General features: G+C 54.9%; 1 protein-coding gene across 1 annotated transcript; it reads right to left on the reverse strand.

The window, feature by feature from the left end:
* Window positions 1-377: 377 nt before the first annotated feature.
* On the reverse strand, window positions 378-9268 carry Osgin1 (oxidative stress induced growth inhibitor 1). Its single transcript, XM_041650817.1, has 6 exons — window positions 9134-9268; window positions 4849-4953; window positions 3848-3984; window positions 3313-3504; window positions 3085-3176; window positions 378-1684 (listed from the first exon to the last, which is right to left on the reverse strand). The coding sequence occupies exons 2-6, from the start codon at window positions 4913-4915 to the stop codon at window positions 736-738; spliced, it is 1437 nt and encodes a 478-aa protein (XP_041506751.1). The 5' UTR covers window positions 4916-4953; window positions 9134-9268; the 3' UTR covers window positions 378-735.
* Window positions 9269-24763: the final 15495 nt, after the last annotated feature.

Consider the following 24763-nt stretch of genomic DNA (forward strand, 5'->3'; position numbering starts at 1 on the left):
CCTCCTCCACCCGCGGACGCCAGTTGCCCTAAAAGCAGAGAAAGATGTGGAAAATTGTTGAAGTGACTCAGACTCAAGAGACCTGAATAGGGGGCCCAGGGCTGGACACCAGCCTGCGCAAAGGCCCTGCGGCAGGTAACAGAGAGGTGAGACTGGGAGACTGACGAACAGACCAGGGGATTCCCGGGTGGACAGGGCTGCGGCAAGCTTCTGGAAGCCTCATTCCCTGCCCAGAGTCTCTAGCACCAAGCCCAGGACTGCTCCACTCTGGGGCACCATCCCTTGTTCTCCTGGAGCTGTAGGCCTTACCCAAGGGCTCAGTGCAGGGTCTGTTTGCCAAGCCACTCCCCAAGTACAGACTTCTCAGGCACAGTGGAGGCACTCGCTGTTGGTTTTATTATGAACTTGATTCTGAAAGGTTAGGCCTGGTCCTGCTAGTTGGCCACTCAGCTGGCCCCGTGATTTCAGCACACACTGACGGCTTCAAGGGGGCCCAGACCCAGGCTTCTCTGCCTATAGCTACTGCTCTCACCTTGGGCCTTGACTAGCCCGAGGATGGGGTAACCTGTGTTCCCCATGCCCCTGGGTCAGACAGTCCATCCACAGGGCTCAAGTCTTCATCTCCTGCTGGGGAGACTGGTCCCCAGATAGGAAATCTTTAGATGGGCTCATGTCCCACTGGGCTATGGTGAGCCCCTCCTCTCCCGGGCCTGGTGTCAGGGCGTCTGGCTGATGTTAAGGTGGTTTCCTGGTCTCCTTCCTCAGCAGCGAGCTGGCAGCAGCCAAGGCCCCACCCTGGACGAACCTCACGAAGTTGTCTCCAGCCAGTGGCCCCAGGGCATACAGGCCCTCCTGGTTAGCGCTCTCGTAGGTGAAGGGATCCACATCAATGGGGTTCCTCTTGGGGCTCAGTGGCTGATCTGGGTCTATGGCCAAGTCAGCACCTGCCCTGGGGAGGTAGGAGAGGTTGGGGTGGGAGCCAATGAGGACCAGCACCATGGAGACTCCGAAGAGCTGCTGGCCCCCTTGTGGGTCCTGGAACACTGCCTGGTGGTCCTCCTTGAAGAGCAGCGGTCGGTGCTCAGGGAGGCTGCGGTAGCCCTGGTACGGGCTGGGTGACAAGATGGATTGATCGCGCATCATCTGGTGTACCTTGTGGTACTCAGGGTACAGCATCTTGGGCAGCTGGTTGAAGACCAGGCCAGGGTCATGAACAGACCGGCGGAAGGCATGGATCACCTGGATGTTGTAGTGGCGAGCGAAGAGGACAGCGTCGGCTGCAGACAGCCCAGCACCCACGATCAGCACCGGGTCTGAGTTTGGGTTCACAGTGCCTGCCCTCAGGGCTGCCTCCAGGGCCGATAGCTCATGGTGGACAAAGGGCAGGGTCTCTCCTGGTATGCCTAGCCAGGCTGGGCTGTCAAAGGTGCCCGTGGCCAGGACCACGTTACGGGCCCACAGTGAAAAGGACTGGCGGCTGTGGTCCTTGGCAGTCACGTAACCTTTCACTTGGAAGAGGGGGCTGGGTGCTTGGGCTTCGGGGCTGTCATGGTCAGACTTTGCTTGCTCCACAGCCGTGACTACGGCGCCAGACACAAAGTTGTGACTTAGACCCTTCTTGGTCACATAGTCCCTGTAGTAGTGCGCGATGTCGCCGGCTGTGGCTCTGCTGTTGCGGAGACCCCTGAAGAGGAAGCAGATGTGGGAGCTGGTGTCAGAGACGGGCATGGAGGCAGGCAACGTCCGTGGTGACAGCACTCCCAGCTGCAGTCAGGCTTCTCTGCCTCTCCCTTTCCCTCAGTTTCCCTACTTGGGAGGCAGGGTGGTGAGTGTGTCAGACCGTGGGGGATTCTACAAGGTTGGGTGAAAACCAAGTGCCTAGATTGGAACTTGAACATGGGAGTAATATGTCCGGGCTGGCCAGCAGTGATGCCATTACCCTAGTGGGTAATAACAGCCCAAATGCTGGTGACTACCAGCACTCTGGAGGCTGAGGCAGGAGGATCACCAGTTTAAGGCCAGCCTTTCATGGCAAGACCTTGCCCCAAAAACTCAAAATATAGTAAGATCTAACATCTTAGATATCATAAAGTTTGGAATGAGGTCAAGGGTCTATGCAGCTAGAGTCAAGAGCAGGGCTGTACTGGAGGAGGGGAAGAGGGGGTGAGAGGAGAGCAGAGGGATACTGGGCAGTGGCCTCTGAACCCGGCCTTGAGTACTACGGGCAAGGCACTTCTCAGTGGTGCTCAGGGTTTTCGTACCCTTTTCTAGGTGAGCTCCCTCCACCCCCAGCTGAGGCCTGAACCCGGGGCCTTGGGCTTGCTAGGCAAGTGCTCTACCACTGAGTTAAATCCCTACCCCTCAACCCCGTGAATTCCATTCTGAAGTGTGAACTTTAAAATATCCCACTGAAGCCCTTAGCAGGTCCTGGGCCACACAGGAAAGGCCTGGGGGGTTGGGGTGCTGCTTTATTTCTGCTGCCATTTTTATTCTGTCTTCCCTTTCCAGGGACGGTGGCCGCAGGGTCTGTGACGCTGGTGGGGGGTGGTTTGGCATAACCACAGACCTCCCTGCTGCATGCTTCCATGGCTGCAGTTACCCAGTGCAGGGACATGTGGTGTCCCTAAGGGTGACTCAGAGGCCAGGATGCCTCCCAGGCTACCCAGGAGCTATAGAATTTGTTTCTGTCTGTCATTCTCCCTCCTGTTTTTGCGTTTGTTTTGTGAAAACTGAGAACTGTCCTAATGGGCTTTCTGCAGGAGTGCTTCTCACAATGGCACACAGGAGAGAGGCTGGTGGCCAGCAGTGGATCACTGGGGTACGGTATTTGCTGAACCAGGGACACGACCCCGTTAGGAATATTACAGAGCCATAAAAAGGGGAGGCTACAAGCTTCACCATAAGAGACTTCTGAGAGATGTTGTACACAAGGCAGGTGAAGCATATGTTCCTGTCCTTACGCAAACCTGACATCCCTCTTCATCTGCAGGGACAGAGTCCACCGGAGCCAGAATTAGAGAGACCACTTGTATCTGTCTGTAGGGGAGTCTCCTCTGCCAGCCCAGCCTCTGGGGGATCCCTTACCTGCATTTCTTCCGCATCCAGTCCTTGACCTGTAGGTCTGGGAGACTCATCCACTGGCCTTGGCTCAAGGTCACCATGGAACCTTCAATGGACTATGGAGAAAGGAGTTCTCAGGCCCAGCCTGGACAGATAGTGACCCTCCCCAGGATTGGGACAGGTGGCAGGAGAGGTGACAGGGGAAGAAAAGGAGGTATAAGGGAGAATGGGTGGTTCCAAGATGACACTCACATGCCAGGCGCCCCCAGGGAGGTTCCGCCCCAGGACGAGGTGGGGAATAGCACGTTCCTTTTGCTGCTTCCAGGAGAGCACGGAGTCCATGCTGCCTCCAATGTCTGTGTCGGGGCGCAGGAGGGTATCAAAGAGCAGGGCCACAGGGCTCTGGCTTCGGCCTTCAAGGCCTTCGGAAAGGTAATCCAGATCCTGAAGATGGGGCACAGGTCAGTGGGACCCCCAGAGGATAGCAGAGCCCCACTCTGAGGCTGAGAGAGACCGCTACACTGGGTATTTTGGGGGACTGTCACTGGGGTCCCTCTGGGAGCCCAAGGGCCCTAGTGAGTGTTCTTAGAGGGAGTCTCTTATTGGGGACCATGGGTCTGATGCATAGACAGACAGCTGACATGGCATGTGGTCTCGGGAGAGAGCCCAGCTGCTCTTTTCCTGTTTTATGGTTGATGTGGTGGGCTCCTCTGTTCTGTGCTTGGCCTTCCTGGGAACCCTGGCTTTTCCCTAGAATGCTCCTCCCACGCTCACGTGTCAGACTCACCTGGTCCAGGATGGAGACCCCTGGAGCCTCAGTCAGCTTCCTCTGCAGCAGGGGATTCGGGTGGATGGCACCTGGCTTCACGTAGGGGATGTGGCCAGAGAGCAGGTAGGACAGGCAGATACCCGAGGGACCATTGCCTGCAGAGACGGGGGGAGCGGGGATCAGGGGGGACTCAGCCTGGCTGGCTACTCCTTCATTCCATGAAACATTCACCAAGCCCTTACTCTGTGTTGGACGCCATGTGTAATGTTGCTTGAGAGATAAACTCTGAACAGTGGCCCAAGGCTGCCTGTATGGAAGGTTTCTAAGTGCGCTTCAGCAGTGTTATCAGGGAGGAAACGGGCATAGAAGCTAAGTGGCCTATGTTCACACAAGGCTAATCAGGGTTTCACACTCAGAGAGACAGACCCTATAGCCGTGCAAGCCTGAAACTCGGGAGGCTGGGGCAAGAGGGTCTGAAGTTCAAGGCCAGCCTGGGCAACACAGTGAGCCCCAAAGTAAAAGTTAAAGGAGGATGGGGGTGTGTCTCGGAGGCAGGGGTATTAGTCTAAGCCAGGAGGCCTGAGACTTGGAGGTAGGTGACAGTCCATCAGTGGAACTGACTGCTCCAGGCCCTGTGTGTGGGGTGATGGCTATTCCGAGTCTGAGGGGACTGAAGCTCCTGCTAACTGGCCCAGAGCTTCCTCTGCCAGTCTTATCTCTCCCCTCCTCTTAGTGCCGTCTGTCTGTCTTTCACTTTGAAAATGTCCGTTCGTGTGGGTCCACCTGATGCTAACATTCTCTTTCTCAGTTTTGCAGAACCGAGAACAGGAACCATGGGCCCCATCTTTGTGGGCATCCAGCGCAGTTGTGGACCCGGGGTAATGGTACAATGTTTTACACACACAGTGCTGGCCCACGGTAAACATACCAGCTTCATCTGAAGACAGTCACCTAGAGGCCAGCCTCGGCCTTGCTGGCCTCAGACCCCGGGGTCCCCAGAGCATCAGTGTGACACTTACCGATGATGACCACTGGCAGGGGCTCCGAGCTGCTGGCCCTGAGGGAGTCACACCTCCAGGAGCTCATAGCTGGGGTTGGAGTTCAGCTTGAGGCTGGCAACTGACCTGGGGGGCAGAGTAAAGAGAACCCTATGTGGTCAGGCTGGAGGACACACAGCCCATTCTCAGCTCCATTCTGAGCTCACTCAGCTCAGCGCGGAGTGCAGGGCCCCAGGCGGCAGCCACAATGTGCCTCATCTCTTCTTCCTCTCCTCCCGCATCCTCATCCTCCTTCCTCTCTGCATCCAACGTCTAGCCACATGGGTACCAGGGGCCACGATCTCTACTGAGCCTTATGCTATCCATCTCCTCACATCTCAGGGAGGGGACCTTTGCCCAGTAAGTGGGGGTCGGGGAGAACAAGACAAGATGACTTCTTTGGTAGCTGCAATGTCACCGCCCCACTGGCCTACAACTTCCTTACTGCTGACACTGGCTCCAGACCTGAGCCTCGAGAATATTCTGGAACACCTGCTTGGGTGGATTTACTGTCGGGAAGGCCCTGCCCGACTTCCTGCTCAGGGTGTGACTGGACTTTGGACTTGGGGAGACTCTTGTCAACTGAATTTGGGAAAATGCCAGCAAGCCTGGGGTTCTGGAGTTCATGCGCCCTCTGCTGGCCACAATGCCTAATGGCTCAAAGCGCCGGAGCAGCGTTCCCAGGCTGGCAGCAGTGTTCCCAGGCTGGCAGCAGGAGCCGGGCAGCTTCCCCCGGGAGTCGGGCAGCCTCCCCCAGGAGTCAGCCCTGAGTTCTTAACCAGGGGACCACAAACAACGTTGGACCGCGATGGAGGAGCAGGGGTGACGCGCTCTTCCAGTGACCTGTCCCTCCCACACTGACCTTGGGCAGAAGCTGCTGGCTAACTGATTAAGCGAGGCTAACTGATGATTAAGACTCTGGGCCATCGTGCGGGTCCCTAAGAGCTGCAGATTCACCTGGGGGCAGCACACTGGTCTAAACTCACATCCCCAGAACTCTTCCGGAGGAGATGGAAATCTGGGGGTTGTATATGGACTCTCTAGTTTGGAAAGTGGCCGGCTAACGACGCACCTTTCCAAACACAGCTGAGGCCCTGTGACTTGTGTGCCGGGACACAAAGACCAGCACCCCCCACCAGGCAGGTCCAACCAGTCAGACGGGACAACTGACCTCACAGTACCTTGTGTTGGCATTCAGCGCTCCTCTGCAGGTGACTGTGAGGAGCAGCCCACTAGTGGGGCATGACCCTGCACCTCCCTGTGGGCTCATGGGTGAGCGAACCATCTTTCTGACCTCAGTTGTGCTCAGGCTTGGGACAGCTTCCCTGACCTGTAAAGATGGGCCCTATGTCCCCAGCCCCTTTGCGCCCTCCTCCTCCCTGAGAGAGTGCAGGTGACTTCCTCCTGATACCGGAGACCACAAGGCCTTCCCCATGCAGGGCCTAAGAGAATACTGGCCTAACATGACCGATGGTATAACCGCAGCAGCCGACGACACCAGCGCATCGCCAGACTTCTGGTTTTTTGGTTTTTTTTTTTTTTTTTTTTTTTTTTTTTTTGAGACAGGGTTTCTCTGTAGCATTGGGGCCTGTCCTGGCACTAGCTCTGTAGACCAGGCTGGCCTCAAACTCACAGAGATCCACCTGCCTCTGTCTCCCGAGTGCTGGGATTAAAGGCGTGCGCCACCACCTCCTGGCTTGCCAGACTTTTGTAGAGCTGTTGGCACTTGAGGTTCAAACCCTCTACACACATGAGTTTATGCTTATAATATTTATCTGGGTGTTAAAAGTGCTCTTTCTGTAGCTACCAATTTACCAACAGAGAGGCTGGGCCTAGAGAGCTTGCTGCCAGGAGCCTGTCCCCCCTTCTGTCAGCTGAACTGGACTTGAGCGGGGCCACCCCACTCTAGAACCCTGTCTGTGCTCCTGCAGGTAGAGGGGGCCGGAGGTTCCTGGAGTGTGTGGCTGCAGATTCTGGCCCCAGTGGCCTGCCATAGGGTCAGTTTCTCACTGACTACAGGTGCTTAGAGCTTTGGGGACTCAGGCTACAGCTCCTGGAGGGCAGTCCCCTCCCCAGTGCACTCAGAGAACATCAAAGGGACTGGGGTTCCCCCTCCTGTCTTCAGTCTCCCCAGGAGCAGCAGCAACAACAGAGGGTAACATCCTGGCGGGGTGTTTCCTATGCATCGGCTCCTCTAGTCCTCATGACAATCCACTTCTCAGATGTGGAGACTGAGGCTCCAGGAGGAAGCCATGCTCCCAAAGTTTCAGAGCAAGCAGATAACAGAACTAAATTTGGATCCCTGTGGGCAGAACCCTACCAGACATCCCAACACCCCTGAAAAGAGCATGCCAACTATCCCCAGAGACCCAAGGTGCCCACCCTTCCTTCGCTGCAATACCCCAGCATACAGCCCCTCATAGGTGCCAGCAGGAGACCCTTTCCACACAGGCCAGATCCAAGGGATGCCCAAGTTGCTCCACAGGAAGTAGGACGGGCTAATACACTGGAGGACTTTGCACCCCAAGACCAGGCCCCTTTCCAGCACAGCTGGCAGATGCTTCACCTGGAGCAATGGGATGCCATCCACATGAGGTCACCAGTGGGCCTGGACCCCGGAGGTCACATCCTCTAAGGCGCTCACCCTCACAACCACCAGCTACAGATCTGTAAAGCAAAACAGCTTCTCCCTGTTTCAGCTCCACCCACAGGCTTCAGTTTGTAGAACTGGAAAAAGACGCCTGGTTTTGATGGCCTTGAACCCTTGATCCTCCTGCCTACACCCCCACGTGCTCAGACTACAGGAGTGAGCTCCCCCTCCCCCCGTTTAGAATAACCCGCTTTTAATGTGATGGGATCTTTCTGAGCCCCTCTGGCTGGGCAATGCTGGCAGAAAAGTTAACACTGCAAGTTGCCGGTTTGAGGGGCCAGGGAGATGGCTCAGTGGGTACAGTGCTTGCCCCACACCAGGAAGACCTGAGTTCTGATTCCTTATACTCCTGTAAAAAGCAAGTGTCTATAATCCCAGATCTGGAGGGAGGCGCCCTGAAGAACACTGGCCAGCTGGCCGAATCAATGTGCTCCAGGTTCAGTCCAGGAGAGCCAGGGAAATGGCTCAACAGGTAACTTGTTGCATCAGGGTGGTGACCTGATTTGATCCCTAGGACCCACATAAAGATGGAAAGAGAAAACTGACTCCTGACCTCTGAGGGTTGTTGTCTGACCTCTACATATGCTTTCTCTCTCTTGTTTTTTTTTTTTTTTTTTTTTTTAAAGAATAAAAAAATAAGGTGGTTTCCTATCTAAGTTCTAACCAGGGCCAGCCTGGTCTACACTGCAAGTTCCAGGACAGCCAGGGCTACACAGAGAAAGCCTGTTTTGAAAACAAACCAAGATAAATAAATAAATAAAAAATAAAAGGAAAAAAAAGGACAGTGATTGAGGAAGTAGCAGGGCATCGACCTCTGACCTCCACAGGTATGAGTTCATGCACTCATGCACATAAAAATGAAAAGTAGAATTTTTCAGAAGTGGCGGTAACTGTCCTGGTTGTTACACCACAGATATTTCTGAGGTTATGAAATTGTCACACTGGGGAGGGTTGGGGTCATGTGCCACTGGCCTCTAAGACACCCAAGAGCTGAGGTTTCTTATCCTACACAGAGAAAGAAACTGAGGTGGGGTGGAGGGAGGCATCTTGTCTGGGTCTTGCAGCCTAGTTTGGTCCCCTTCCTCTCCGTTCCCAAACAAAGCAACAAGTAACAGTGACAGCAACCAGTCGCACAAAGCCCTGGGGCATGAGGAAGTATGCAGGCAGCCAAGGATTACCTGGCCTTAGTCACAAAGAACACTTATTCCAAGTGCCCGCCCCACCTGAGCCCAAGATTCCTGATGCCCCACTTCCCGGGCCCACTACTTTCTCCTGGCACCTTCCATAAGCCGAGTGCCCGGGAACCCTTGGCTGTGCCCATCTGTGCCTGGTACACAGGACCCAGCACCTCATTAGGCTGTAGACACGGTGGTCAAGGAGCAAGGCTAATCACTCTTCTTCCTGCCAGAACAGCTATTCCATGGGCTGGATGAGGCCGTTGGACTTGGGGCTGTTGGGGAGAGGGGCCGAGGGACCTGGCCAAGGCTGGGAGGAGCAGGGAGGACTCCCAGAGTCCTGCTCAGGGACCTGACTACTTACTGCCCAGCTCCAGTCTGGCTACCTCTGCCCCACGGCTATCACTTCCCACTCGCAGCCTTGCCCGGGCCACTCACTCACCTGATGGGCACCTGGTGAGCCTGGGTTGGCAGGACACTCAGAGGAACTTGGTCACGGTGCCCAGCTGCAGGAGCAGGATGCCCATTAGCCCTGGGGATCCCAGAGGCTGCGAGAGGCCCAAGGCTAGCAGGGGTATTTCACTACGGGGCTGGGAGGAGGCGGAGGCAGAGGCGGGGCCAGGAAAATCACTTTCATAAGCATGAGTCAGCAGGGGCCCCTGGGTGAATGAACTTGCCCCTGGCCAGCCTTAAAGGGACCCTGCTGGTCAGCCCCCTCCACCCCACCCCCGGTCCTGAAAGAGATCACTTGGTCTCTTCCCTATGGGAGGGACAATTTTGCCATGTGCGATTGAAATGACTGGCCTCTTGGCCTCTGGAGTACAGAAGGCAGCTCTTCCAGCTGGCTTCCACCCCAGCTTTTGTGTGTGTGTGTGTGTGTGTGTGTGTGTGTGTGTGTGGTGGGGGATGTAGAAAAAACCCTCAAGCATCAGCCTGACCCCTGCAGTCCCCACTTTGCAACTTCCTGGTTGGAGGTTCTGGACATAGCTCAGTTTCCCCATCTGAAAACTGGGGTTCAGTCTGATTCCTTCCTGGGTTGGTGTGTGTGTGGGTCAGGGATCATGCCACCATTTCCCTGGTCCCCATAGATGTCCCTTCCTGTAGGAGGTCACATCATCTGCAGAACTGCTCTTGAGCTCTCTGGATGGCACCTGGGTCCTCGGGTGGCATTGCTTGCTGCATACAGGGTCTGGAGTAGCACTCTCTACACAGGTGTTCAGGATTTGCCCCACAGAAGAAAACTGGGCGGGGCTTAGGTCACTGCACAGACCTTGGCAGCCATTACCTGTTTCTGTCATTATCAGCTGTCTCCCTCATGGTCCTCTGCCACCAGGACCAGGACTCAGGTGGGTGTCAGGCTCTTGCTCTAAGAACCAACTTTGAGAGACTCCAAACACTCACTAATCAAGAAAGTGGTACTTTGATGCAATTTTCTTAAAAAAAAAAAAAAGAGCAATACAAACACCAGATAAAGAAACCTTCAGTTGTGAAGAGAGACAGGGTCCCACCTTGCAGGACAGCCTCCAGTGGGAGAATCTTGGCTGCTAGCACACATTTTTATTTAAAACTTTGATATTCTGTTTTTCCTGCATTAAAAAAAATTATCATTCAAAATGCTGAGTGTAGGCCTGGGGGAACAGTTCAGTAAAACCTGTGCCTAGCATTGCACGACGCCCTAGGTTCAAGCCCTAGTACCATTTAAAAAAGTCCCTCCACATATCCCTGCATGCCCTCACTATGTATGTTCAAATCTGGGCTCAGGGATGGGAGATGGCTAAGTAACAGAACACTTGCTTAGCATGTTCAAAGTCCTGGATTCAACCCCCAGTACTGCTACACACACACACACACACACACACACACACACACACCTCTGAGCCCTCCTTTGAACTAGCAGTCTCAATGGGAGAGTGTTGCTCCCCAAGGAGTACACAGGGTCAAACCACAGCCTGGCCCAGGGCACCTCTTGCAGGGGGTGGGTGAAGATGGAAGCCATCCTGAGTGAATAGGTAGGAGACAGTGGTGGGGTGAGCAAGGCTAGCTGCTGACCTGGGTTTAGGAGAGAGGCTAGGTACCTATCGCTCACAGCCCAGGTATCAATCAGTTCTTGGAGGCTCCTATCTGGCCTCCTCCCCTGGGGGGATCCTGGGCTGTGATTTTTGCTTAGGGCCCTGTGATCTTAATCTTGGTTTAATGCTCTGGTGTCTTCCTTAAAATCCTTGGTCATTTTTTAACAAGGGAACACGGTGTACATTTCCCATTTGTACTCGGTCTGGCAACTTTCCTCAACCTGAGTGGGAGCCACCCTGGGCTGAACTCTTCTGGTGAGACACTCCCCTCAGGAACTTCGTTTACCCAGGGCTCTGCTGCCGTGGCCCACTGGATCAGGTCATGGACGTTTCAGGGAGTCCCTGCTACAGGCCTCAGCTCAGTGCAGGGTGCTTCATGACCTGGGGTGAGGGAACCCTCTCTCCACACCTCTACAGACTCAAAGGCTACTTCCCACACACCAGGACCCGGAGTGGGACTCTGAACTCAGTGAGAGATCCTGAGGGCACAGTTGCAGGGCACAGGTGTGCCACTGGGTCTGGCTGCATTGCCACCCCTTCCCCCCCCCACCTCCCTCCCCCCACCATCTCTTCTTTCATGCCCCACAGGGCTTGGCTACAACTTGTCCATGCTTTTGGATATGGAAACCAAGGCAGAGAGAGCATGTACCCAGGATCGGGACTCCTAGTTTAGAGCCTCGGTTGCCAAGGGGGAGACTGGAGGGGGCCAGGGGCTAGGGCCTGGAAAGCCAGGAAAGTGAGACTGACTGGCCTTTCTCCAGGCTGGCCCCGCCCATGGCCCTAGCCCCGCCCATGGTCCTGGCCCCTTACTGGAGTTGGCTGATGGGCACTCTGTGGACTTTCTCCTCCTTCCTTGTTTACCTGTCCAGCAGTTATCAGCAGCAGAACCAGCGAGATGAAGATAGATACAGATGCCAGAGAAAGCAGACCAAAGGGCACTATCTGAGGGTTCAGAGGAAACCTGCATAGTCAGCAGGCTGACAGGAGTGGGCTGCTCCTCAGAGCTCCTGGGAGTATCTGGGTCCCTAAAGGTCCTCCCTACTTGGGAAAGCAAGCAGAGCCACACCAACTCCAGACTCCTAAGAAATGAGCCTTCAGGCCAGGTGCATCCCGAGAGGCAGGCTTACACAAAAGCTTAGGAGCGGGGAGGCTGAGAGTCACCTTGTTCAGGGTTCTTGTCTTCTGCTCTGCAACTCTGGCTATAAAATGTGCATAAGGCAATGACAGCCTAAAGAGGGCATAGACACAGGGTCTCGCTGTACACGCCAGAGGACCTAAGATCAATTCCATGGCATCCATGTAAAAACTCTCCTTGGTGTCACGTACCTGCAATCCCAGCGCCGTGGTAGCAAAGACAGGTGGATCCTGGGGGCACTTGCTGGTGGGTCAGGCTTGATGAAATGCCGAGCTCCAGGCTCAGTGAGAGATTCTGCCTCAAAGAACAAGGTGGAGAGTGATGAAGATGTCTGATGGCCTCTGGTCTCGCACCTGTACACGCGTGCGCACGCTCGCACCAACCCCGCCCACCAGTAGGGTAAAGTGTCACTCATAATTTTTACACTGACTTCATGTTTTTTTTTTCAAGGCTGCGGATCAAATCCATGGCTTTGCAGATGCTAAGCATACGTCAACCACTGAGTGCATCCGAGCCCCGTGGATCACACACGTCAGCGCCAACAGGGAATGTTGGGGTTGTAGGCTCAGCAATACAATGCTTGCCCAGAACACTGGGGGCCTGGCTCCCACCCCCAGAGCCACGGGAACGAGCTCACATAGAATCAGTAAAGGAGACATTTGCACAAAGGTGGAGTCTCTGAGGATGCCTCATCCCTGTTTCCCTCAGAGCATCTCTCCGGCTCTGGGGTCCTCTGCAGGCACTTCAGACATCACTGGCCTCGGTCAGAGCTGGGGTGGCAGGAGCCTGACACCTGGTCAGTTCGAGGATCCACTCAGCAGGAGTGTGAGCCCCTTGGAACACGACTAGGGGCTGGGCAGAGTGACTTCTGGGACTCAGTTTCCATGACACTGCTGCAGCCACCATAGAGCTTCCTAGGTTGCCAAGGGCAACGGGTGTGAGCTGGGGGAAGGGCCTGGTGTGGGTGAGGGGCTTGGACCTGCTCTCAATACTCCTGAAGACTACCGCTATTTCTCTCCCCCTGGCCTATCCCAGAACCACCCAGCAGATCCTCTCTCCACCCAGCTTCATCCCTTCTTGTTCCCAGGAACCAGGTGTTGTGAGTAGAAGCTCTTACACAAGGCTGCTACTCAGAAAGGCCATCTCAAGCCTAGGGTCACAACATACAGCGTGACTGGCAGCAGAGCTGGGTGGCTCCCAGAAAAGGCTGGCAGGGAATAAAGCAGTGATTCTCAACCTGTGGGTTGCGACCGCCATGGGGCTCTGCATATCAGAGATTTACATTACAACTCATAGCAGTAGCAAAATTACAGCTATGAAGTAGCCATGGAATAACTTTATGACTGCGGGGGGTCACCACACATGGGGAACTGAGTTAAAGGGTCACGGTATTAGAAAGGTCGAGAAGCACCAGAATAAAGGAGAGATAGAGGCTCAGGTAGGCAAGTGTCCAGTTCCTCAGGCCGGTGAGCAGAACTGTGCTCACTCGCTAGCGGCCACACTCCTGGTGGGCTCCAGGTGGGTCCATCTGCACACCAGCCCAACAGTGGTGGATCAGTCTACTTAATTCCCAGTGAAGAAACTGAGGCCCTGAGCAATTGGAAGCCTCAGTTGGGACAGAGCTGGGTCCATGACCCCCCGCCTAGGCTAGGGCTCTGGCACCAACAGCCCAGGCCCTTCTGACACAGGACACACAACTAATATTTGTTCAGGCTCACAATGTCCATGGCCTTGATCCTCAAATTCATTAAGTCTCTTCTGCAGTTCCGAGGTGACCAGGTATTTAGCAATGACTTGTTTACAGATAAAGAAGCCCACAGGAACTTCCCGAGTCAGAGTGGGGTGAGGGCCTTTCACTATAGCCTGTCTGCCATGCGACACCCGGGACCCAGTGTGGATGGCCAGTGCCTGCCTGTGCCAGCCTACTTAGGGGTCAGCACTGTGGGCCTGTAGGGAGATTGCTGAAGATGGGGACTTAGCCCCCCCCCCCCCCGCTCCCTGGGGGGGGGGGAGAGGAGGAGAGAGGATAAGCCCTAGGGGACTAGGCACACAGGGAGGAAGCTGGGAGGCTCCAGGGCCTTGAAGCTGCGGCTTCCTCTATTTGCCTGGTTCCTTCCTCTTTCCCTTAAACAGTGAGAGGACAATCTGCAGGAGAGTGAGAATATTTGCTCTAGTGTCTGGAAGGTAGCAAGAGTACAGGGGTCCAGCCCAGGCAAGCATAAGCCTTCACTGTGGCTTCAGGATTCTGGGTCCATTTGTTCAAGTCACGTGACCTCAGGCAAGAGGCTTCACCTTTGTGGTCTATGCCACCTAGGAGATGGGAGACCGCTCCAGTCATGCTCCTTGCAGTTCCACAGACAGATTCAGAGGTACATTGAGACTCCCTGGGCACCACAGCTTAGCTGGGGCAGCGCTATTAGAACCCAGAGCCCATTCTCTGATGCTCCAGAGTCCTCCTACCTCAGGCCTGGGTCTAGGGAAGAACTACAGATTAGCAGTCACTGGGATGATGGTCACACATATACCAGACCCCACCCCCTGTGGTCCACCTCCTTGCCAACCACAGGAAGTCATGGGGCCTAAAAGAAAGGCATTTTTTTCTGTGAGCTAGGCCAGCTGGACAGCAAGGTCATGGCCACTCAAGGGCCTCGGGGGAAGTCCCAGGAACTGCTTGGTTTTCCTGACAATGAGTTCACTCAGTGGAAAGCTTAAATCCATCCTGGGTTCTCATCATTCTGGGCAGTCCCCATCAGAAAGGGCACTCACTGATCCACAGGGAGCCGCAGTCACGCCACTGAGAGCAAACACTGCACACCCCTTCCCCAGCTACCTACTGGGAACAGGTCAGTCACCACTGGCTGTGCCCAGATGCCAGGATCTTGCAGCTCTTAAAAATGCAAGCAGAGTGGCAGAGGCAGCAGGCTGTGTTTGCCACAGGAATGAGAAGAGATCATGAAACTGCATTGATATTGGGTCCCACAGATCAAAGAGGGAAGGAGAGCAGCTGGAGGGACTGCTGGTGCCCAGGCTCCTAGATGGGTGGCTTTGGCTTTGGCTTGTTCAGTATGAGCATGGAACCCAGGGTCTGTCTCACTAGGCTGGACAAGGGCCCCACCACTGAGCCACATACCCAGCCCTCTTATCAAACTTTGTATTTTGAGATAGGGTTTCACTAAGTTGCTCAAGCTAGCCTTGAACTTGGAATCCTCCTGCCTCAGCCTCTCTAGTAGCTGAGATCACAGGACTGTGCCACCAAGCCTAAAAAGATTTTTTAAAAGGAAAGGCAAAAAGCGATTTGGCCAGACAAGCACTTTCTGTCCTTTAGTTAGATTCATGCATGCCGAGGGTCTCACCTGTCCAGCAAATAATCAAATGTTCATTGAATTAATGAGTGAGACTTGCTCCTCTGACCCTCACTCCTTCCCCTCCCCCCAGTGTAGCCCAGTCTGGCTTTGACTTGCTGTGGATCCCCCCCCCCCCCCAAGGAGAACCTTGAGCTTCCGATCCTCCTCTCTCCACCTCCCAAAGTACTGGGATCACAGGCTCCTACCACCATGCCTGTTTTGCAATTCTGGGGAGGGAACCCAGGTTGCATGTATGCTAGACAAGCATTCTATACATCCCTATAGGTCTTGTGGCTTTCCGGCTTTTCTTGTTGACTGCTAGAACATTCTGGAGCACGGGTGACCCTACTGATGTCACATTACATGACCTGGTTGACTCCTATGATTAAATCTTTGGCAATAATTTTTAATTGGCCAAAGGTGAAGACAGCCCTGCAGCTACCCTGAGACCCTTCCTCCAGGAAGAATAACTTTGTTCTAGCCACGAGGAGTCAAAAGAGTTGTCTGAGAAGTCAGAGACGCTAGGCTCCATCTTGGCTCTGGTCTTGCTAGAGACGCCTACTTCTCCAAGTCTCCGTGTCTTCATCTGCAAGGCGGGGAGAGCAATGCCTGCTGCCCACTGTGGCGGGTTTCTAGCTGTCACCCTGTAGGTCCTCAGCAGAGGGTAGAGACCCCTCCCTTCTGCTCAGCCCCTTCTGACACACTGAGTGGCCTGCCATTCCAAACACCTAACCCTGTCAACCCAGGCTTGCCAGGATTACCGGCTCCCAGCAGGTTAGCTGGGCCCAGGGAAGCCCAGCCACTTACACTGTTCCAAGCCTTCTTGACAGTTCTGATGCTTGATCACACTTGAGAGCCACAGCTATCCAGGGTGAGACCTCCACCTCAGGCCTCAGTCTTTGACAAACTGCAAAAGAGTGACAGTTGCCTGACCGAGCCACTCTGGGGACATGGGCGAGGCCCTAGGATGATAGCTCCTTGCCCTGGCCATGGGAAGGAACTCTGTTGGACGAGGCATCTGCCTCCAGGCCTGGAGTTTCAGTACAGGCCTCCCACCTCCCTTGCTAATGTGTGAGTCATCAGAGGGGACAGTGGTTGTTGGGGGACGAGGACCCAGGCACTCTGCAAAGGAGGGGTCTGCAGATCTTAGGCTCCTGGCTGTCTGACCAACATCTTCCCACGTCCACTCCCAGCTAACAAGTCCTGACCTGCTCAAGTTCATTGCTCAGGGAGTTCCAGGAAGCTGGGCCATCGAACTGTTTGCTCTCCGGCCCACACAACTGCTGCCCATTGGTCCCCCCTTCTTGTTTTGGTCCTGTGTGCAGTAGTTAATAAAGTCTGTTGTTTGTTGCCTTTATCGGACTCTGTAAACTCCACAGACCTTCTTTCTAGGGCAGGTAAGGCCAGTAACCTGCCGAAGGCCACAGAGAGGGTTGGCATTAGCTTCGGGCCTTTCTCTTCTCTACAGAAGAGCTTCAATACCAAGCATGGGAATGGCCCGGGAGGGTGGCTCTGGGCTTCAAGGCTCCTGTGACAGGATGTGGGAAGCAAGAGAGGCTATCTCAGTCAGGTGGTGGTAGCACACGCCTTTAATCTCAGTACTCGGAAGAGGCAGGCAGATCTGTGAGTTTGAGACCACCCTGGTCTACATAGTGAGTTCTGAGATAGCCAGAGCTACACAAGAAAAAAAAAAAAAAGAGGCCTAGCCCTTCATACTCTTCCCCACTTAGATCCTGCTGCCTCCCAGGCATCCCTGCTGTCCTGGACAACTTCCAGCTCAGTAGTGCCTGATGATGGTCCACAGGATGTGACCTAGAGACCCAGCCCCAACGCTCAAGGCTTTCTTGAGTGAGGTGGGCACTCTGCATTCTGCTGCTCTCTGTCCCAGCCTCGTGTATGCTGCCTGGGCACACTTCCCTGGGTAAATCTCTGCTTCTCCTGCTGGGATGAGCAGGGACAGCCCCAGGTGTGGCATCTTCCAGCTGCATGTGCCTCGGGCTCATGCCAAGTCATCTACCGGCAAATCCCACATGGACCCAGCTGGCTTCCATTTGTCAAAGGAGATTGTGCGAGCCAACAAGTGTGTCTTGCCTAAGTGTTGTGTGTCAGGGTGATAAAAAAAAACAACAAAAGGGAGCTTTGGAAAGAGAGCTGGGAGGTAGAGTGGGTGGGTTGGCTGGAAGCCCTGGGGAAGGTTCTGTGGCAGGGCAGAGATGGGCTGTGGAGCTGGGCAGAGGGAAGACAGGGCGGCCGCTCTATGACAAGCCCCCGCTGGGGCTAGGCAGATCGCCCGAGGAAGTCTGAGGCTGGCAGGGATTCCAAGGCTGGAAAACATCCTTGATGTTTCTGGGCTGCCTGGATGTGGGGGCTGGCCCTGGGAGGTGGGGATGGCACCAGAGCTGGCCAGTGAGAAGGTGATGGGGTTTGCACTGGTGCACTTGGGGATGGATTACAAAGTCAAGCATGAGCGGCAATAGTGTCCTACAATGTGTTGAGCCACCGGTGTCCCAAAAGAAAAGCCCAGATTAGTGGCCACCCTGGACTCCTGTGGTGTGGACTCCACCAGTGGCAGCTGACCTGTCAGCTGGGGCTGACCACAGGCTGCAGATGAGTAGAGAAGTCCGTAGGGCAGGCATGACTCTAATGGGGCGGTGTGGGCAGGAGGACACCCGTGCTGCAGGCCAAAGCAGGAGAGGGCGAGAGCATGAGAGAGCTCAAGTTGAGTCATGGGGGCTGTTGTGAAGCCTGTCTACCTGTCCAGCTGTACACAAGTCTAGGACATGGGGGGGCATGGGGCTTGTAATAGTGTGGGCGCCTGCTTTAATGGCAAAGAGATGGGCACAAGGCCCTCCCAGGCCCACCAGGGTGAAGAGAAGGGGCTTGGGTGGAGCTGAGAGATGGCTTATTCTTGCCACTCTGGACAAAGTCTGTGACTGACTATGCTTCCCAGGGCTTGGACTCCGCCTGGTTGTGATCCTGGCATGGCCTGGTCCTCATACCACACTGGCAAGGATCTCTTAGGTGGCCTAGAAGTACCCCACTGGTTCAGACCAGGGTGACTCGTGACTTAGAGAAGGAGCCACTGGGATGAAGCAGAGAAAACTAGACTGGACAACAGGATCACCACCAAGACTGGCTGCCAAATGGGATGAAACCTGAGGTGGGTGGATTTGTCGGGGGAGGGGAGGCTGGCTGCCCAGGCTCTGCAGCTCCCTCTCCATACTCGAAGCAGAGCCTCCTTGAGGGTGTTCTTGGTCTGGAAGGATGGTTCACATTCTGGGTAGAAGCCATACAGTCACAAAGGTTTCTAAGTCGTTGCCGTCATCTCCAGCATCATTGCCGCCACACCTTCATGACTGTTCACAATGAAGGCCACTCTGCAAGGTCCCCTTGGGGATCAGGGACACACCCATCTTTAAGCAGGGACACCCTGCTGAGCATGAGTTAAGACACTGTGGGAGCAAGGGGCCTTGGCTGAGTAGTGGAACCCCCTGCCCTACTGACATGGCCCCGCTAGGCAGGATCAGGCAGGCCCAGGATCTTGGCCTGCTTTTCTTTAGCCTAGTGTGCTGGCAAGTCTGTCCTGTCCTGCAGCCTTGGCTGCCGTGGCTTTCTACAAAGGCATGCCAGCGGCCCAGTCGGGCCTGGGCAAGCTTGGAGGCTGTGCACAGTTGGTACATGCGTAGAAGGTGGGGGCAGCCTCGCCGTCGGGGTTGGAGAGGAACTGTGGTCCACACATCCTCTTCTGCAGTCCATTCCCCGCTCATGGAGAAGATACCCAGGCATGAAGGTCAGACACCATTTGCCCGCCTAGCTCTGCTGCCATCAGTGTGTGATCCAGGACAGGCCTGCTTGCTGCTGTCAAGGATTCTGGGTCAACTCCAGACCTCCATGACCTCCTTCCTATGTGTGGACACCATCCTCTACCTTGTCAATAGGACAGTCCCCATCTCCCCAACCAAGGACAAAATAAGATCTCTCACCTTATGCCCTCACCTTGGGGGTTCTGAGATTGCTGAGCCCCATACTTTGCCTGCTAATGGCAGGGTACAAAATTCTGGGCATAGGGCATCTAGACTCACAGGGAGATGACACCTCACTTCCTGGGAGGAGAAGCTGAGGTCTAAGCAGGGACAGAGTTACTCAGGATCAAATTCAGCCCTGTGTGCTCCACTTGAGTGACAGTCACCCGCTCTTCGCAATTGCCTAAAGCTCCCACTTCCACTGACTCAAAGATCTGGTACTTTGCTGTGCTGGGGACCTGGTGGTGGTGACTGCCCACGTAAGCATGGGAAGATACCCAGACTGGCCAGGCTGGCCATGCTAGGAACAGCCTGAGGAAGAGCAACGAGGAGGCTAGGACCAGGAAGACAGAGAGGAGGAAAGCAAAGGCTGCCAAGCAAAATGTACCTCCACATACATTTTGAAGACTGGAGAGGAAGAGGTTGATTGGGTCATGAACTTTGGCAACTGTTCCAAGGAAGCCTCAAGGTCACAGCTACTTCCTGTCCTCAGGAGGAAGTGGAAGCTTTCCTCTGGAGAGCTTTTCCGGAGAGTTCCATGTGCACATTGTATGTGCTTGTGTGCATGTTTGTCAATGCATGCGTGCATGTTGCATGCATGTGGGAGTGTGCATCTACGTGTGTGTATGGAGCTGTGTGGGCCGGCAGTGGTGTCTCAGGTCTAGAGCAGGCTGTTAGTGGGATCCAAGGTCATAGCGTTGTGGCCCAGAGTAGGAGACTCTCTCTGCTTTTCAGAGTGGTCCAGTTCCTCCTTTCTTCTGCAGTGCAAAGTCTGGTGTCAGCTGGGGAGACATGGGCCACACTCCTTGCACAGCCATTTCTGCAGGCAGCTTTGGGCCGAGGCACAGCTGGCATCATGTGTCCCTTTGCCCACTCTCAAGTGCAAGCCTCCTCTGGGTCCTTGTCAGGAGAAGGGGGCCAAGAAGGTGAGGCGTGAGCTCCATGGGGTGAAGCGCGGGTATCTCTGTGACCCCACCGCATTTGGGGAGGGCGTGCCTGGCCCCCTTGGAGGACTTCCATCAGGCCCTCACTTTGGTTTTTAACTTCTTCCTGATGTGTATCCCCAGTTTGTCGGTGCTTCCTCTCAGTGCTGGAGTAAAATGGGGCCACAGAGACCAGAACATTCCCTTGGCGCGTGGCTCTTTTCTCGAATCCCACACTGAGCTTTGAGGGGCAGATCCTTTGGGGCTGGCTGACCCTGCCTGATATCCGGACTCATCCTTAGCTTGGGCCTGGCCTTTTCTGCCCTGACTTCTGACTTCTTGTTTCCCTCCCCGCCATGACTTTGCTCCTGAGTTTCTGGTTTCCCCAGACAGACAGGCCTCAAGGCCCCAACTTCCTGTTCTCAGGAAAGCGCCCTTGACATTCCAGGCCTAGGACATCCTTGAAATACTGAGTCAGCCACGGTCCTGGTCAGGGCCAGGCGACGCGCACAGTTTCATTTGGCTTTGTAGTCGGCGGGCACTGTGGCTCACAGGATCACCGCACTCCACAGGGAGCCACACCCTTGGCCACCCCTCTGTCCTGGGTGGTGCGATGTCACAAAGCCTCTGACCGTCAGGAGAGTGGGCTGGAGCAGGTAGGTTATTCCTGACTGTGGGTCCCTGTTCACATCAGCAGCGCATGAGAGAAGCAAACCAGCTCTACACTCACTGAACCCCAATCCCTAGCTGAAGGCCACAGTAGTTTCCTGCAGCCCCCAGGATCCTGATGCCTGAGCTCCCACAGCCCCTGATCACCGAAAACCCACTCAGGAAGGGATGAAGAATCCAAAATGAAGGTCTGTTTCTTCAAGGAGAACATCTTTTTTTGTTTGTTTGTTTTTTGTTTTTCCCTCTGTGTAACAGTCCTGGCTGTCCTGGAAGTAGCCAGGTTGACCTGAAACTCACAGAGATCCGCCTGCCTCAGCCTCCTGAGTGCTGGGATTAAAGGCTGCACCACCACCACCTGAGCAGAACATCATTGTTTTTGAAGGCAGACAGCACATGGGCTGGTAGTGTCTGTCACGTGAGCAGAGCAGCCACACCTCCAAGAAGGTCCACGCCAGTCCCCAGGTCCCACAGTGCTGCTGCCTGGCAAGGGGGTACAATCCAGGGGCACTGTGACTTTCCTCCCAGGGGCAGAAGCTGCTTGCCAGTCAGGCTCCACCAGCTTCCCCGACACCTAACTCCTTCATGGCTCTTTTCGAGTCCTAGGAGACTGCGCCCTGGGGAACCCCATGCCCAAGTACCACGCAAGCTTGTTCTCTGGCTGCATTTGATCAAGGCAGTCATGGCAAGAGGGTGAAGAATAGGATGAGAGGGGCCAGGAGTTGGGTTCTGGCAAATCAGCTTCTCGGGGCCAGCAAGATAGCTCAGGTGGCAAAGGTGCCTGTGGCCAAACCTGACGACCTGAGTTTCATCACTAGGTGGGCCCTACACGGCGGAGGGTGAGAACTGACTCCTGAAATTGTCCTCTGACCTACACACACCTGCTGTTCCTCAACAATAAATAAAAATCAACGAAGCTTTAGAAAAGCAAGAACCAGTTTTGGGGTGATGAAGAAAGCTGCATAGTGTACTGCTTCCTGTGGTGTAACCTCCACCGCTGGGCTCACGTGACCAGAGTGACACTTGGAGGTTCTGAAGGACAGAGTGGAACAGAGATTCCATGACCAATTGGACATTGTTACTCCAAGACATACAGCCCTGAGACCTGGCGAACTCAGGCAGGGGGATAGTGGACAGAATCAGCAGTGGACAGGACCAGCAGTGGACAGCACCAGCAGGCCTGTCTCATCTTTATGTGTGGATTTCTAGTTCACACCATTTAATCCTTAATAGCAGGTGTACTTAACAACCGAGTCACCAAGATTCCTGGAAACTTAATAACAGGCCCTAGATGCTGGGCCTGAACAGGCTGGCACTCCTGGGGGCCAGGGCAGTGCCTCCTCACTTGGGTGCCTGGCCAGGCTCCCACTGTGGTTCTGCTTTCCCTGTCAGACTGTCCCCAGGGCTCACAGCATTTGTTCTAGTACCCCAAGGCAGCTCAAGCTTCCTGCTGCTGCTGTCCTTAGTATGCCAGTGCCTCTGTCCCGTGTTGGGCTCCTTTGAGGGGGAGCGCTGGGGAGCGGATGGACGGATGCCCACCCACCTGGTCTAACTGCAGCCACTTCCTCCATAGGCCAGCCTTCCCTGTGAGAGTTCAGAATTTTCAGAATAAATGTCTCTGAGACCAAACAGCAGGAAACCACAGAGTGGGGTGAATTTGAGGACAGGAAGCTGCTGATCAAGGTGACATCAGTCCCCAGTACGTATGACAGTCATAGGTCCGCTAGGAGGTCACCAGTTAACCATGAGGCTTGGAGACAGCCAATCATGGTCTGTGTGCCTGGCTAGGCATTTGACACACACACACAAACTTTTGGTGACGGCTGTGAGAAGCTATGCACTGTATGGAGGCCCAATGTGGGCCACCAGCCAAGTGTCAATCACAGAGACTCATTAAAGAAGTCCTGGCATGTTCTCCTGTTGGAGAATCCCTAAGGCAGGTGGGAAGGGTGCCCAAGGTTGCACGTGAACACACGTGAACAGACTGGTAGGCAGAGTTTGCCCACTGGGTGAAGGCAGAAGACAGGGCACAGGAGGGGGCAGAGAGGATACCAAGGGGTCAGTGACAGCATGGTGGGGACCTGGGCCTGTCTATCCATGGCCAAGGCTGGTTCACCCATCCCATCTGACCCAACACTCACTATGGATGCAGTCTGAGCTACCCCTTGTAGATGTTCTCCTGCCTCAAGTATCAGAATTGACTTTATTTTCACTTATCACCTGGCCGAACGCTGACACACAGTTTAAACGTGAATAGTCGTTCCTGAACAGGCTGGTTCAGTGGCTTCTTTGCTGTACTGTCCGAGTCATTTTCACTGCTTGAGAGAGGGCATTCCTGGCCACACTGGTTTGCCATTGTCACACCAGCCCTCAGCTCCTACACATGGCTTGTCTTTGAGTCTTTCTGCTGAGGGTGGAAGTGTCAGGGCAGGTGTGTGAAGGCCTGAAGCTTCATGGGAAGGTGCGGGTAGGGTGGGGGAGCAGCAAACATTACTTCATTTAGCTCCGATGAATGCTCTCCAAGGTTGCAAGCCAGCTTAAGGCATGCTTCAGTGAACTCCTGCATATTTACGAGCAGGGGGGTAAGGAGAAGGGCCAGGGTGACATGTGGGTAGATGCAGGCAATAGTGGCAGGGTCAGTGACCTGCCCTGTGGGATGGGTCAGCCAGGGCCGGCCTTGCTGGATGTTCCCTGATGTGCCTTGGTCAGTCCACAAAGGTGACACGCCACACGGGTCTGTGAATATCGAGTTACCGGGTGAACAAGAGAGGCTCTGGTCTGGGGAGGGAGGGAAGGAAGAAGGGCTGCTTTCTCTGTGGCCTGAAGGACAGTGGAGTTCCAGGGGAGGGGTTATAAAAAGCAGGGTGTGCCAAGGGCCTGGGGTCAAAGGGGTGAGTGTGAGGACCACCACAGGGCCCCACAGTGAACTGGAGTGGGCGGCTCAAGAAAGGGCAGTGGTGACTACAGTTTTCTGCTAAGCATGGTGGGGACCTGGGCCTGTCTGTCATGGCTAAGTGGTCCAAGCACTCTGAGTCTCAGTTTCTGTATGCCCAGGGAGGATCTGAGGAGAGGAACGGGAACAGATCCGGGGCAAAGCCTGTCTGTCCTGACTAAGTGATCCAAGCACTGAGTCTCAGTTTCTGTATGCCCAGGGAGGAGCTGAGGAGAGGAACGGGAACAGACCCAGGGCAAAGGTGTCAGCAGCCTTATTGTCATCTTATTATCAGCAGGGAAGAGCTAGGTTGAATTCTAGGCCAACTGGGTTGGGTTCCTGGTCTTCTATCCAACTCTGCCCTCCCTCCTGCCTGCACACTCGTTTTGGAAGGCACCCCCTGCTAAGGCCCTACCTTCCTGGGTCCTGTCCAAACCTTTTGTGGTGAACTGGTTGTCTCCTATCTGGCCCAAGTGTTTGCCCCCGCCCCCATGCCCACAACAAGGCATACTGTAGGATGGCCATGTCCTACTCTGGATGGCACTGAACCAAAGGTGGGTGGGCTGGTAATGACAAACCTTGCTGGGCTCTGAGGGCACTGGGGCTGTGGCCCTGGAGCTCGGGGACACAGTGTTCCCTCGGTGATCCCCCGGCTACTGCCAGGGCTGCTTATGGCTGGGTGTGGCTGGTGCTCAGGGCAGGCAATGTCGACAGGCAGAGGGCAGGGAGAGCAGCTAAGAGCAGAAGGTGAACCCCCAGGAGGCCCACAGGTCCCCTTTCTTGGGCTCAGACTGTTCTAGGCGAGAAAGCTATAGCCACCTCCATGTCACAGCAGCCCCCACCTCCGCTGGGTGTCCTCCCTCAAAAGTGCCTATCTCAGTGGCTCAAACAACTCCATGTAAACCCAGACTCCCAGGGCTTTATCCACACCCTGACCACAGGCTCCATGTTCACCCTGACCACAGGCTCCATGTTCACCCT

This window comes from Microtus oregoni, unplaced genomic scaffold, assembly GCF_018167655.1.
Source record: "Microtus oregoni isolate MIOR12 unplaced genomic scaffold, Mior012 000004F_ref0000308, whole genome shotgun sequence".
In the NCBI taxonomy this organism is placed as follows: domain Eukaryota; kingdom Metazoa; phylum Chordata; class Mammalia; order Rodentia; family Cricetidae; genus Microtus; species Microtus oregoni.

Coding starts and splice junctions, on each gene's coding strand:
- Osgin1 (XM_041650817.1), bottom strand. CDS start 4,915: ATGAGCTCCTGGAGGTGTGACTCCCTCAGGGCCAGCAGCTCGGAGCCC. Junction 3,505..3,847: donor GGGTCTCCATCCTGGACCAG/GTGAGTCTGACA, acceptor CCCCATCTTCAG/GATCTGGATTACCTTTCCGA. Junction 1,685..3,084: donor TGGATGCGGAAGAAATGCAG/GTAAGGGATCCC, acceptor CTTCCTCTTCAG/GGGTCTCCGCAACAGCAGAG.